This window comes from Pieris napi, chromosome 2 (genome assembly GCF_905475465.1).
Source record: "Pieris napi chromosome 2, ilPieNapi1.2, whole genome shotgun sequence".
NCBI classification, from domain to species: domain Eukaryota; kingdom Metazoa; phylum Arthropoda; class Insecta; order Lepidoptera; family Pieridae; genus Pieris; species Pieris napi.
Window position 1 is genome coordinate 7,998,976 of NC_062235.1, and position 14,713 is coordinate 8,013,688.

Genomic DNA, 14,713 nt, shown 5'->3' on the forward strand with positions numbered 1-14,713 from the left:
CAAATGGCAGAATAATAATTAATAAAATTAAAAACTAGAATTTGTTTACGTGTTCTCTCATTATCTTGCTAGCAGAATTAAAAATAACAATTTGTATAGGTTCTATGGTTACTAATAAATAATTAGAAATAGTGTTTAAAATCTTTGAATATGCCATAAATTACAGAAATTGCGCGCCTTCAAGCAAAAATTAAAAACTTGTTCATACAAACTTCGTAATATTAGCCTTTGGCTTTGTGTGGAAGTTTTAGTAAATAAATAGGTTAAAAAAAATATTCAATTCTAACAGAAATTAGAGCACGCTCTTTTTTAATACGTGATTTAACGTGGTTTTATTGTCATATCAGGATATGATTAAAATCATCAATTACCAGCAGTGAGCATAAGCTGTGGCTCCATAATCATAGCAGGCTTAGCCTCGTGTTCCGCGCTCTCCGTGCTGCGTTTTGCGTCAGCTTCTTCCAATTTCTCAACTTTAGTTGTTAATTCTCGTACCGTCTGAAAATATTATATTTTAAATTAGACTCTTAAGTAAGGTTAATTACCACAGAACATTGATGATACGCACGTAGGTCTTTGCAATCGATCCTCAGGCGAAAACGAGTAAAGAAGATCAAAAACATCAGTTATGCTATTATAGAGATATTGTTTGAATGACTGTTAGTAGTGTGATAACACTTTAAAATTAATTAATGATACAATGAGAAGTGTATCTGCCCCATGCCCATTGGCTTTTTAAAGATTGTCTTTGATTGACATAACGTTTACTCATTTAAATAAAACACTATTTTGACCGGATTGAAGTTATGTATTATTATAAATTTACAACTATTTAACGGTCACGGTGACCACGCACGCTGTAAAGCACGCGAAACATCGGATAAATTTAAAATTATGTTAAATAGTTGTAAATTTATAATAATACATAACTTCAATCCGGTCAAAATAGTGTTTTATTTTTAAAGATTTTTGAAGAGGAGAGACTTTAGTTTTAATCATTAACACTGCATACCAGCATACAATTACATTAAATATTTAAAAAAGTACCTGAATAAGGAATGGCATAGCAAAGTCCATAATGTTGTGCCGCCACGCCAATTCAATCACAACATCGGGTTTCAAGAGATCGTAGCACTGAAAAAATATTATATATGTTTAATATTATTTATGTTCTAGGTGTGTACATTACCTAAATAACTTATTATAATATATTAGTGTACTTTAGGGTAATATTCGAGACTTATCCGTCAACTATTCTGTAAGTCAAAATCCCGTACGTTTTTGATACAAAGAGTCAAAACTTAGCGATACGTTTTGAATATGAATCTTAATTCTTAGGCTATCTTATTGTTTTATTAAAAAAAATATTACACTGGAACAAAGTTAAGTTAAGAACTGACTGCCTATATTGTCACTATATGTAAATTTGCTTTGTTGTTATTTAAGTCCTATGAATTTACATTGGGGTTTTTACGGATACGGAATCATTTTAGCCATAAGATCGCCCTTCTTATATAACTTTTCTTAATAAGTAAAAAAAATATATTTCGCCTTTACTATGGCCAGCTTAAAAACATTACTCTCATTTAACACTAATTGAGTCGTTTATAATACAAATACCTGGTAAAGAGAAGCAGAAAAGCACTCATAGTTCTTCCTCTCAAGGAACCAGTCGAGCAGTTCCTCAGCAACTTCTGGTTGTCGTGATTCAGCTGCGTATTCCATTGCGTCGGCGTACAATGCGTCTTTTTTGCATAACTCCACACTTTGCTTCCATCTGTTGTTGCCTGCATCACATTAAATTTTAAGGATCAATATAAAGCGTAGCATAGTTGTTAAAAATTACAATATACAAGTTTATAAAAAGTTCAGCACTAAAAACTAATCTAACTAATATAAAATAAGTGCCCATTAACTTATTCAACTAATGATAATCTCTAATTTTTAAATAACAGTTGTAAAAATAATGGCTGGTATTGTCTTTATTTTATTAATAACTAGCTGACCTGGCTAACTTCGTTCCGCCCTACAACCTTATAATATCGTTGTTACTTTAATTTAACTTATTTTAGGATTTCATTAATGTTAAGTATTACATTAATACAACTTTTTTGCAAATATAGAAATGTTTTATTGCTTGCCATTGTGAAAGAAGAATGGCAGTTTTACACATTAGGCACACTTACACTTCTCTCTAGCGTCAATATGGCGATACTGCATGTTAAGCACTTTCTGATATCCAACATCTTTTGATCAGGATCAAAGAATGGTTATGCATCTCCTCATTCACCTCAAGATCGGAATTTCTTGAACTGACACGAATTCGACGTAAAATGATGCGTAGTTTTATCAACAGATGGCACCATATGGTTTTTGCATTCGTAAAATTAATTTATTTATTTATTGTTATTCCATAACTTATCCGATATTTTATTGCTTATTCTGCTATTCGGGACGGAAACAAATCCAACAAATCAAAAACCATGGCAATCGGTCTAGCCGTTCTCGAGTTATAAGTGTTGTAACAAACACGACTTTCTTTTATATATATAGATACTATTATCTTGCTTAATTTTCGCCACTCTATTATGTAAATTACATTCTTATTTTAACTCAACTTCTGTTAAGGTAAAACATTTAGTTTGATTGATATAAATGCTTATACGTCAATATTGTAACAATTAATTAAACAAACATACATTAAATATATTATATACATACATAAATAACATTTAATAAATTAAAAATAAAATGTAACAGAGTGAAGAGTCACTATGGTCACTATTCGCTTTAACATAATGTTTTCTTTAATTAACACCCCCATGATTTATGTAGAATGTAAATGTAATTTAAATCAAGTTTATATAATCTGTCGACCAATATATAGTTAAAGTATATTTAGAACCATCTAGAAGGTGATGAGTTACATGGATAACATATATCCAAAATAAATTCACGCATACTTTTGGTACTCTACGTTACGTCTAGGTATAGGGGGCAAAACGAGACTTTTTAATATATTTTATTATATTTATTTTGATGTTTGTTAAAATTTACCTTTGTACAAGTAGGCGGCGATTCGTCTGAATTCAGTGAGCTCGTGCTTTTCTAGTTGTTGCGCCAGCGCTATCGTGTCGAAGTTATCGAATGCGTCAATCGATGTTCGTAGACCCTGAAATTATTATAATTGTATTAATTAATACTATATGGGATACCAAATTAAACAATACTTAATTAATAGTAATGCTGATTACAACTATTTGCAAATAAAGTCTCAAATTTGATGACAAGCAGGCAGCAAATAGTTTTGTTTAATTACTTGATACACCATTTGGTGTAAATAAATTACTTTAAATAAGTTACTTTTAATGTCCATTATATGTAGGGACAATATCTTTGTTGTACTTTTCTAAATAAAATTACACAGAGTATAGTGTTCTGGGTTTGAATTTGAAATAAATTAATATTTTTCGGATAATAAGCATTGCACTTATGAGAATGACCTGAATGAAAGAGCTGAACTCTGTTAATATGGTTCAGTTGGTCTGACGCGTGTGCCTGTTGGTCGACGGTTTTATTCCGATGAATCTTATTTTTGCAAAACATAGCGGTAAATATATTTTTAAATAAAGTGTTTTCAGTAGGAGTCACTTTACAAATTAAAAGGAGAATAAAATGAAATCAGTACCAGAGTTTATAAATACATATTGTGTTACAGTCTCTAATATTAAATTATAATACAGCATAATATTATGTGTTCCGTTTGACGTCCGAGGTCCATTATGAGAGTACATCGTTTCCTTTTCCGCCCAAATCGCTAGTATCCGACCTTTTCCCACCACGTGACACCGCCGCCAGCGCCCAGCGTTTGAAACTGGAACTAACTTTTTATCGCGCTAAAGCAAGCCGCCAGAGTTCTTGTTCATTGTTGCGTCGTTTTTCGTCTTGCACAGTCGCTAGTGCACACTTAAAAACGAATCAGTATAATCAAAGTTATATCGACCTAAAATTTATTTTCAAAGTGGAAATAATTATTTCGTAAAATGGTTAACTCGGTTTTCACGTTAAAAATATAAAATGGCTAATGAAAGTGCTAAAATCGGTGTAAATGTGTTGGCTACGCGGTCAAACGTGCCTCACCCGCGCTTTACAAGGCCGTCTCATATCACGGGAGATATTGTCTCTGCAAGTTCTGACAAGCCGAGTTCTTCGCAAAGTTCGAGTACGAGTGAAGAGGATGAAGAACCGCCGCCACAGCAGTAATTCACGTGATTATTCTCAGGTTTGAGCAATTGTCGCCGTAATTGGTGAGTCACCTTAATAATACTTTTTTACAATTATGCTGCGTCGTCTAGCATGTTACATAAAGTGACCGAATCTAATAATGCAAACCTACACGACCCTTTTTTGAACCATGCGGCTGTAGTTAATGATATTGCTCATTTAGACGTGTCGGTTCAAGAACCTCCGAGTTATAAATTATAATATTAATTTCAATGCAGAGGTTTTTACATTTCTGATTTGAACTGTGTACGTTATATTGATATACAAAAGAAATACGTTGCTTTTCCTGCTTTTACCGATTTAAAAATGAGTTTATCAATAAAGCGTTACGTAGCGTTTTAGTGTTCTTCAGCCGAACGCGGTTCTTAATTTAAATTCTATGCATAATAAATTGCAAGAATGTTTTGGTCAAACTTTAAAAACATGTTATAGAAGATTTAGATAAAATTCCCACCCCTCTTCGGAGTACATGTTTAATCCTGAAAAATTATCTAAATATTTACGAAATGTTGGTAGTATTGTCAAAATTGACAGAATTCGCGGGTACCAATCTAAAACAATACGCGTTAAATCACGCATACGTTTTTAATCGCCTGTAGCTTCAACGTCTCAGGTTAGTCAAAAGCCCTTTCTTGGTAACCGATACAACTCAAAACAAGGACAACAGAGTCACAACTTCGATGATCACGAAAATAAAAAATGTGAGCCGTCACGGGACGCCTGGCAGATGTGAAACATCGACATTATTTTGTTAAAATAACGATGACTATTTATTGAATAAACATTTATTTTCATTTAAATACAAAAATTTACGAATTTATTTCAAAACGTGACTACTTAATTCGTTTAATCAGTGACTTCGAAATACACCGTACACACTACTGCATATAGACTGTATATATACCATCATATAGCGTGGCATCGCCACGGCATTTGTCGCCACACCAGAAATCGGTTTTACGTGCGGTTATAGATGTTTCACATCAAAAGGGGGGACGCAAATATAACAATCCAAATAAATACCAACATAAGTGACTCGATGGGCTTTTCGGGCGGATGTTTAAGGAACTATCACAAAAATTGGGTGAAATTAAAACCTCCTTTTTCCATTCTAAAATTAATAACCTCCGCTCAGATAACTTTTAATCGAAAACCGCTATTAGTACTGTCCTAAATCCTAAAAAAGTTGCAAACACCTGTTTCAACTTCGATTTCCTTGGAAATACATACCATGATTCGAGACCATATACTGGAGCCAGCACCGCTGACTCCGTCGTTCATATCTATCATATCATATCGTTCATATTTCATAATAACGAAGAACGGAAAAATCGAGTCATTTTCAGCCTAAAATCTTTAAATCGGTTCATGAAACCAGAACCTTTTCATCTGTTTCATCACCACCAAATGCCAAATTTCCTACAAAAAGGCGATTGGATGGTGAAGCTGGATCACAGGCAATCCTACTATCATGTACCGATTTCCCTCGAACATCGTTGCTTTCTGCGTATCAGTTACGAGGGAAGGCTCCTTCAAATGACTTGTCTACCTATTGGGTTGGCCATAGCTCCGAAAATGTTTGCTTCGGTGACAAATTGGACAGCCGAGCTATAACGCCGTCAGGGCTTAAGAGTGATCGTTTTCTTGAACGATAACTTACTGGTCCACCAGGACAGAACAATTCTTAACTCCCAGGTTCTCGTAGCCATGACCTTTTTGAAGAACCTGGGCTGGACCATAAATCGAGAGAAGTCGATATGCACTCCAACGAGGTCGATCGATTTTCTGGGTATCACGTGGGACACACTATCAAATGCAAAGTCCTTACCCGTAAAAAGTTATCAAAATTCGTCAGTGCCTGATAACACGCTTGTCAGCCGGCAAATTGGACCCTCAAGCAGGCCCAACGCCTCTTAGGGTATCTCAATTTTGCGACCTTCATCACCCACCGGGGAAGGTTGCGTTGCCGAACGCTGCAGCGACACAGCAATGCATTTAGGAGAGCTCCTCTTTGCCCGAGTTCTCTTACAGAGGTGAATCAGGACGTGGTATGGTGTTTGCACAACCTCGGTCACAAAACACCGATTCACTTCAAAACAAGGCATGTGAATTACATTGTCACCGATGCCTCGGATCTACACTGGGGAGCGCTAATCAACAACAAACCCCTGAATGGTTCTTGGACTCAAAGTCAGATTGAGTGGCATTGCAATTTAAAGGAGATGCACGCTGTGGTAGCAGCAATCTCTTTGACATCCGAAGTCCTAAAGAACTCGATGGTAATCCTGCAAAGCGACAGCAAAACTGTTGTATTGTACATAAAAAACGAAGGAGGAACAAGGTCCCAAATGCTGTTAAAATTGACAAAAGATCTTCTGGCACTGACGGACAGTTTGAATATTGTACTTATCCCTCACTTCCTTGCCGGGAATGTACAACGTGGAAGCCGATTACCTCTCGCGCAATCGCAGGGGCACCAATTGGCATCTCTTGAAAGAGGCAACCACGGACATATTCAGACGATGGGGAACCCCTGAAATAGATCTTTTCGCGTCACGAGAGGCTCCTGTTGTGGCAAGTTATGTGTCGCTAGACTTATTAGACTCAAACACTTGCTTCACCTCGCCTTCAGCAAATGCTGGCGATACGATCTAGCGTGGATATTTCCACCGCCAGTACCTCTACCTCGAGTGCTGCACCATCTCAACTTATCCCAAGGGAAGTTCATAATAATAGCACCCAGGTGGAGGAAGCCTTTTTGGCGCCCGGATTTGAAAGGCCGAGCACTTGCACCCTCGCTACCAATACGGAATCTAAACAAAACCCTGATAAATACCGTAACGGGTCAACCTCCTCCTCAAGGGCAGAAATTACAGTTGGAAGCGTGGCTGATTTTGGCTGCAAAACACGAGACGAAAAACAACTTATTTCGTCGTGTTTGAGAGCTTCAACAAGGAAAACATATGCCCCTATTTGGTATAAATGGGTAAATTGGTGTCAACATAGTAATATAAACTGTCGATTCCCGGTTCCGAATTCCTGATTTCCGATTCTCGATCCTTCCCGATTCTTAGCAAACCTATTTATAAAGGATCATCTGGCATAGATATCTATATATCTAAATCTATTATCTAAATAGATCTATATCTATTTTAGTTCACAAATCTGACATAGCATCAATTTGTGAGGCTCTAAGCGATGTTAAAATTTTATCTAATAAATTAGTAAAACATATCCTTAAAGCGCTAGCTCAATCCTATCTATAGCTAGACCAATCGCGCAGTAATTGCCAGTATGGGAAGCGGGGAAAGTTATAAATTATTTGAAAAGCCTAAAACTAGATGAGCAAAATGTATTTCATAGCTCGAAACACACAGCCACAATAATTTTATTGGCTTCTGGGCATAGAGTTCATGATTTGACTCTCTTGCTTTTTCGAGCCTCAGCATTTTATTGATAACGGTGATTCCATCACTTTGCATCCGGGTTTCGGTTTTAAAACAGATACAGGAACGTATAGACAGTCAAGTTGGACGTTTTTATCGTGCCCGGAGAAGCATCTAAATCCCTTATTTTGGCTTAGGACACTCATAACTGTCTCTAATAATAGATGAGGCTCCTTGACAAATTTGTTTATTACAACCAGATATCCTGTAAGACCAGCTACGCCCACAATTTTTGGGGGCTGGGTCAAGAAACCCCTTTTGGAATCAGGTATCGAAGCATCTCGGGGTACTTGATCAGCTGTTGCTTCGCTAAATTGTTTTAGAAACATAAATGATATTCTTGGTTAGGCAAATTGGCGTCATGAAAGTACATTAAAGATATATTATTGTCGAAATCTAGATAATAATAGTCAGAATGCTGAGACTCAATCAGAAGTCTCTTTCTCAGTACTTTCGGCCGCTTAATGATTAGCCAAGTATTCTACTTCATTATAAACAATAAAATTTTTGTTATTATGTTTATTAAATGATGCTAAAGCTTAGGCTTTAATTAGCTTGTATTGTTTATTTCATCATGATTCTATCGGATATAAATAATTCAAATCACATTGTTGCGTTTTTTAGTTATTAATATATAACTTTACAAGCCACCAGGAGATAACAAACACGTCTCTCATAATGGACCTCGGACGTCAAACGGAACACATAATATAGAAATTTTACCTAAAAATAAAATTTGTATTATGTTTCCTAAGACGTCCGAGGTCCAAACAAGCTCTTCCTGGTTCTCTTATTATGAGACAAACAATGAACAAGAACTCTGGCGGCTTGCTTTAGCGCGATAAAAAGTTAGTTCCAGTTTCAAACGCTGGGCGCTGGCGGCGGTGTCACGTGGTGGGAAAAGGTCGGATACTAGCGATTTGGGCGGAAAAGGAAACGATGTACTCTCATAATGGACCTCGGACGTCTTAGGAAACATAATACAAATTTTATTTTTAGGTAAAATTTCTATATTATTCCTTTATAGTTTTTGTTATTACTATTGTTGTGCCTAATCCTATATAATTAAAAAATTCTAACCTGGTAGTCTTCCTCATCGATGAGTAGCGAATTAAGGGCTTCATTGACAGCCTTGTTGTTAAGGTTTTGCACGGACCTGAGATAGGCTTTTACTAGTTGGAGATGGCCAGCCTTAGTAAAGAAGTTGACGGCGCGAGTGTGGTCCATACGCGGCGCCAATACCAACAAGAGGTCGTTGAGAAGTAGAGGCTTGTAGTCGAGGTAAAACTGAATTGCTTTATAGTATAACTCCATGTTTGCGACCTATAAATTATCAATTTGGATGTTATTATACACGTAGTAGATCGGCATCAGCCTGCCGGGAACTTTTAACAACTTGTCAAATATTTCAATAAAAATCTTTAGATTGTGCGAAGAGAAAGATGGTGGCACTATAAATGTTTTCATACAAATATTTGATACACGTAATGTACGTTCCTTTTTTAACTTCATGGTAGATTTGCAGTTGTGATAACCATTTACTTAAGAAAACTATCATTAGGAAACGTCTAAGAGCCAAAAATTCGACGGCGTGTACCAGGGCCAAACTATAAAGATAATGATCAAGGAAACACTTAGTAAACCAATCCCACAAACAGCAAAGATTATTTGTGGAAGCGAAAAGGCTGTATTTTATTATGTGGTAATGTAATATGGCAAAATATTGATACATTCTAGAGCCCAAAAAATCCAGATGTTATTTATATTTATAGATACATCAACATTATTAAAATATGTTATACAACACTTAATGATTACACTTCTTAATAAGTAAAATTATGTTAGCTCACCTTAGTGATAATGTCTTTGAAGTGCCCTTCTCTCCAGGCCTCAGTCGGATGCTGCATCATGGTGAGAGCAGCGTTGTCGTACTCTTCGTATTTGTCGTAAAGGAACACAAGCTCCGACCATAGATGCGCATGTTCGGCAGCGCGAAGCACCTAAAAATACAGTATACATGAAGATAACAAAATTTCATACCAGTTGTACATAATGTAGAAATAAATATATAACAATCAAGTAAATAACAAATTAAAACAAATACCATTATTTTTTTTACCATGCCTGAATTGCATTAATACGACAATAAGAATACATTTTAAACACGTCAACGAAAATGTTATTAAATATAAGTTCTGCAACTAGTGTTAGGTTAGGTTTTATTAGTGCTTAGACAACTTGACTTATTACTTTAAGTAAGTCTTAATATATAGTAAGTTTTAATATACCAGCTTTAAGGACCAATAAAGTTTATATTAGCTTTTATTCTTCTACTCCTAAGTATCTTATCATCTTCGGTTCAAACAAAACATATTCCTCTGAAAATCGCTGCCCAACTTAAGTGGTATTAACAATAGTTTCATTGGGGGCATGATTTCATAGAATTTCTGATATTATACTTTAATTAACACACCAAAAGCTACATATGGTCTCCCATAGAAGTATTATGGAACACCACATGTTGATATTGCAGATCATTATTTGATTGGATAAATAGTATGTACATTACTTTATCATTTCTTTAGATAAAAGTTTTCCTACTAGTCTCAACATTATTTACAAACTTGTAGGCTACAGAAAAAAGGATTAAGTTTAAAATTGATCAATGCATTGTGCTTTGAAGACCACACTATTAAATCATAGTGTTTGTCAATGGTCTAATGAATCTATTCGTGTTCGATTCGATTTAAGTCATATATTCATGGTTGTTTTTAAAACAATTTATCTACTAACATTTAATTTTTAATTAGCATATATTTTTTTAACAGTTTTAGAGATCTGTGCTGGTATCTCATGCTCCCTATTAATAAAATTAATTTACAAAATTACCTTAGGAATATTAACTCGTGACCAGAATAGCTCGAGATGTTCCCTCATCTTAGATGTCTTGTACTTAGAGTACAAGATGGCCAGCTCTGTGAACATTCCCATATGTGCACGCTCCAGGCCTAAGGCAGCTTCCAACAGACTTATCAGCTCATCGAAGTGACCTCGGTCCTAGAAGGTAAAGTATATAATAAACTAACGTTTTTTAGGCACCCATTAAACTTATTTTACAATTTATAAATTAAAATAACACGTGAGTCACGCATCTCTATGTATAAGGTTTATGAATTACTTCAGTATTTTATACTGGTACTTAATACACTTTGTTCCAAAATATTAAAAAAAAACCTAGGGATCACTGATTTATTTAAATAAACTGTAGTAATGCTAGTGCCGTATAACATCATAAAACCTCTTTAGGTCTTGGCCTCAGATTTCTGAAACTGTTACATGATCATTTTTAAATCTAATAGGCAAGTAGGTGATCAGCCTCCAGTGCCTGACACACGCCGTCGACTTTTTGGGTCTAAGACATGTCGGTTTCCTCAAGATGTTTTCCTTCACCGTTCGAGCATGTTAAATGCGCACATAGAAAGTGAGTCCATTGGTGCACAGCCGGGGATCGAACCTACGACCTCGGGTAAGAAAGTCGCACGCTGCAGCCACTAAACCAACATTGCTCTATAACATCATACCTGGTAGTAATTAATCAGGTCCTCGAGCTCATCGGCGTGAACGACAATATGGAGACCACACATCTGGGCGAGACGGAATTCGCCCGCGTCCACACACGCGAAGCAAACCTCTTTCCACGTGCGAGTCGAATTGGCTTTGCGGGCGCCATCCACGGCACCTATTTTAGATAATTATTAACATTCATATCGAAATAAAGTCTTTTGTTACTGTAACAATCTAAGAAAAAGCTGTCCATTTTAATTGATACTTAATTATGTGATTTTTCTCAATATAATTATTTTAACCATAATAAGTGAAAAATATCTTATTATAAGATAATATACGAAAAGCTAAAAAGACATCTAATATATATAATTCTCGTGTCACAATGTTCGTTCCCGTACTCCTCCGAAACGGCTCGACCGATCCTTATGAATTTTTTTTATACATACTTATTCAATAAGTCTAAGAATCGGCTATCTTTCAAATTCCTAAGTGATAAGGGGTGTCGCCCCAACCCAATATTTTTTTAATATTTTTATTTTATTATGATACAGTATACAAAAATACATAAAACCCCTAATTTTCACCCTTCTACGATCAACCCCTTTTTTATTATAGTAGATAGTTATTTTTATTGAACTAAAAAATGTTTCCTAGAAATAATAGGGGTCAGCTAGTATTATGTCAATATTACAAACCTTGGAACTCCTTCAAATGAACAAGAGTGATGGCGAGTCGGGCAAAGTTGCTGACATTGTTGTATAGCAGCTTAGCAGCATTATACATTTTGTCGTCGAAGCACCTGTCTCCAATCTTCTGGATGTCAGCATGGTTCGGACCAGAGATAAACTCTTCCAGATCCGCCAGGCGACCGGTACGGGCGTATGCGTATATGAGCTCTGATTCAATGTAAGATTCGCGAGCCTTCTTGCGCGCCATCTGTTAGACAAGTCTTAGTATTAGTTGCTGAACTTATCTCGTATTTTGCTATTTGAGGGAAAGTTCTGTATTAAGTTGGAAATAGTCATGTTTTGTATAATTTAATAAAGTCGCGCTTACATTACTAAGAAGCTTTAATGAAATGACTAAAGCTAGCATAACCATGGCAATAATAGTTTTATGGGTCTCTGCTGACTTTTATATGTTAATCTATACACAATAAAATGAATTGTAAATAGGTAACTGATTTTACACAACATATTAAATATATATAATTTATCAATAATCTTTAAATTACCTGCAAGTAGCGAACGAGATCGTCCCAGGATTGTTGGGCACTGGCCGTAGCGACGACGTCCATATACGCCGACGGGTCGTCGGCCTTTATGTAAGAGTCAATCGCTTCCTTCACCAGACCTTGTTGTAACTGTGCTTTGGCCAGTTGAGACCAAACTCCGGGCTCATTGCAACGCTCAGCAAACTCGTAGGCACGTTTGAGGTCTTTGACTTGTTCGATGAGGACCTATAAATGTATTTTGATTTAAATAAATGGCTTTTATTTATATATGTGGCGGTTTTATCTTAACCAATTGTAAGTAATGGTGATAAATTAAAATTAAAGATTTTTGTTTTTAGCTTACCTCTAGATGGAAACCTGTTTGTTCCCAATACTAATAATTTTGAGATAATACATTAAGATTTTCAGATATAAGTTTACTTAAGAATGAGAAATTGTTTAATTATTTTCTTCTATACATAAAATTTAATAAACATCCGCAAAAATTTGTGTGTACTTTTATCATAAAATATAAATTATTCATTAACCAATCGACACTTTCAAATTACTAACCTGTATGGCTGATGTGTTGACATCAAACTTCTTGAAGATAGCGAATGCCTCCTCGTACAGTTCATTGTTGATGGCAATATTCGCAATATCCGGTGCGTCATAATTGTCCAGACGGTTGATGTATTCCATAACACGGGTGCGATCTGCCTTTATTGCTGAAATAAAAGGGTTTTTATTTGTAGTAATAGAAATAACAGAATGCCGCAACAGATTGCCGCGAAAAAAAAGCCAAACCTACAAAGGTATATTATATGTACATTTTACCTTTGTAGGTTTGGCTTAATAAAAAAATACAATTACGCGTAAGTTACGTTATTAATTATTGGCCCCGTCTTAAATGTTTAAAATTACATTATTAAGTAGTCTGAATTGTGTAACACAAAAATATGGTGTATGTAATGAAGATTTGTGGCACAATAAAATACATCAAATAAAGATTTTGTTTGTAAAAAATAATTTTTGATAATGCTATATTTTCAGCATTCAGTACCACGAAAACTGTTTTTTTTATTTGCTATTATCTTGTAGCATCTTACCTGTTAAAATGAGCAAGTTCTGCAAGTTCCTGTGGTCAGAGAACACAGAGTTGTCGAGCACAATTTTCTCAAGCAACTCAATAAGTTCGTTTGGAAGGTCAGCTGTCATGAAGGCCTTCACTGTTACTGAGATGTCCTCGGGATCTTGAGTTTCGGATAGGGCTGTCTGGACAACCTGCAGCAGATAGGTGGATTTATTTATATAATATATAAATATAATTCAGTGGCGCTACAACCCTATAAGAGTCTTGGCAAATGCATGAGTATTAGCCTACTTTCTGTGTCTGACTGACGACGGAAAAAATAAGATGCTTGCTTTTACAATTTTTTTTTCAAAACAATAAATATATATCAATATCATAAGGAGCGTTTAAGTATTACGTAACGAATTTTGGGGAGTGTTCTTTTGTAAAACGTTACGATGTGGGGCGGGGATTACATTACGCGTTATTGTTAATATTATTTTCGATGTTTCAGTACTTTACACCACATAATGGTAAGTTTTAGGTATAAGGTCACGAAACGTTTTACTATACTTGGGTACAGAAAAACGTTACGGCGCGATACATGGGGGGGGTCAATAATCTCCAAAAATTGCGTGACGTAATACTTGAACGCTCCCTAAGCATCAAGTAGTTTACTATTCTTCTTAATTCAAATAAGTTCAGAAATTATACAACTCTCAAATATAACTCTGAAAACAGTACAATACCTGATCGATTAGCTGTCGCTTGAAAGGGTTGCTCTCGCTGAGCACTTCCAACCAGAGATCCTGATCTCTTCGTCGCACCAAGTACCGCGCCTGAGTCTTGAACAGTGAGTTGTCGTTGCATACGGCGATGAGTTCGCGATCGCATTGCCCGCGTTCGTATGCGACGCACGCTAAGTGCGGGTCGCGCTTCTCGCAGTAGCGTCCTACTACGCGTGAATCGTACCTGGATAAATATTTATATTTTTAGTATTCTTATCGCTAGTTATAATAATAATAGATAGCTATACAATTACGAAATACATAATTGAAACACACATACTTCTAATTATAAAACGGCTTTATGATACGTTAAAAAACAACATGCTTAAATGAAACAATATTT

The 14,713-nt window shown here is 35.6% G+C and overlaps 1 protein-coding gene across 2 annotated transcripts in view; it reads right to left on the minus strand.

Moving 5' to 3' along the window:
- LOC125061400 (clathrin heavy chain) overlaps positions 1–14,713 on the minus strand; it is a 28,533-nt gene that overhangs the window by 1,661 nt on the left and 12,159 nt on the right. For both annotated transcript variants that reach the window (XM_047666844.1, XM_047666853.1), the window contains exons 16-28: positions 14,332–14,554; positions 13,620–13,794; positions 13,084–13,238; positions 12,532–12,756; positions 11,993–12,233; positions 11,312–11,469; positions 10,620–10,787; positions 9,581–9,730; positions 8,811–9,053; positions 3,058–3,172; positions 1,621–1,787; positions 1,048–1,134; positions 372–498 (exon numbers count right to left, since the gene is read on the minus strand). In XM_047666844.1, coding sequence (XP_047522800.1) covers positions 372–498; positions 1,048–1,134; positions 1,621–1,787; positions 3,058–3,172; positions 8,811–9,053; positions 9,581–9,730; positions 10,620–10,787; positions 11,312–11,469; positions 11,993–12,233; positions 12,532–12,756; positions 13,084–13,238; positions 13,620–13,794; positions 14,332–14,554 — 2,234 coding nt within the window. The remainder of the gene's footprint in view (positions 1–371; positions 499–1,047; positions 1,135–1,620; positions 1,788–3,057; positions 3,173–8,810; positions 9,054–9,580; positions 9,731–10,619; positions 10,788–11,311; positions 11,470–11,992; positions 12,234–12,531; positions 12,757–13,083; positions 13,239–13,619; positions 13,795–14,331; positions 14,555–14,713) is intronic.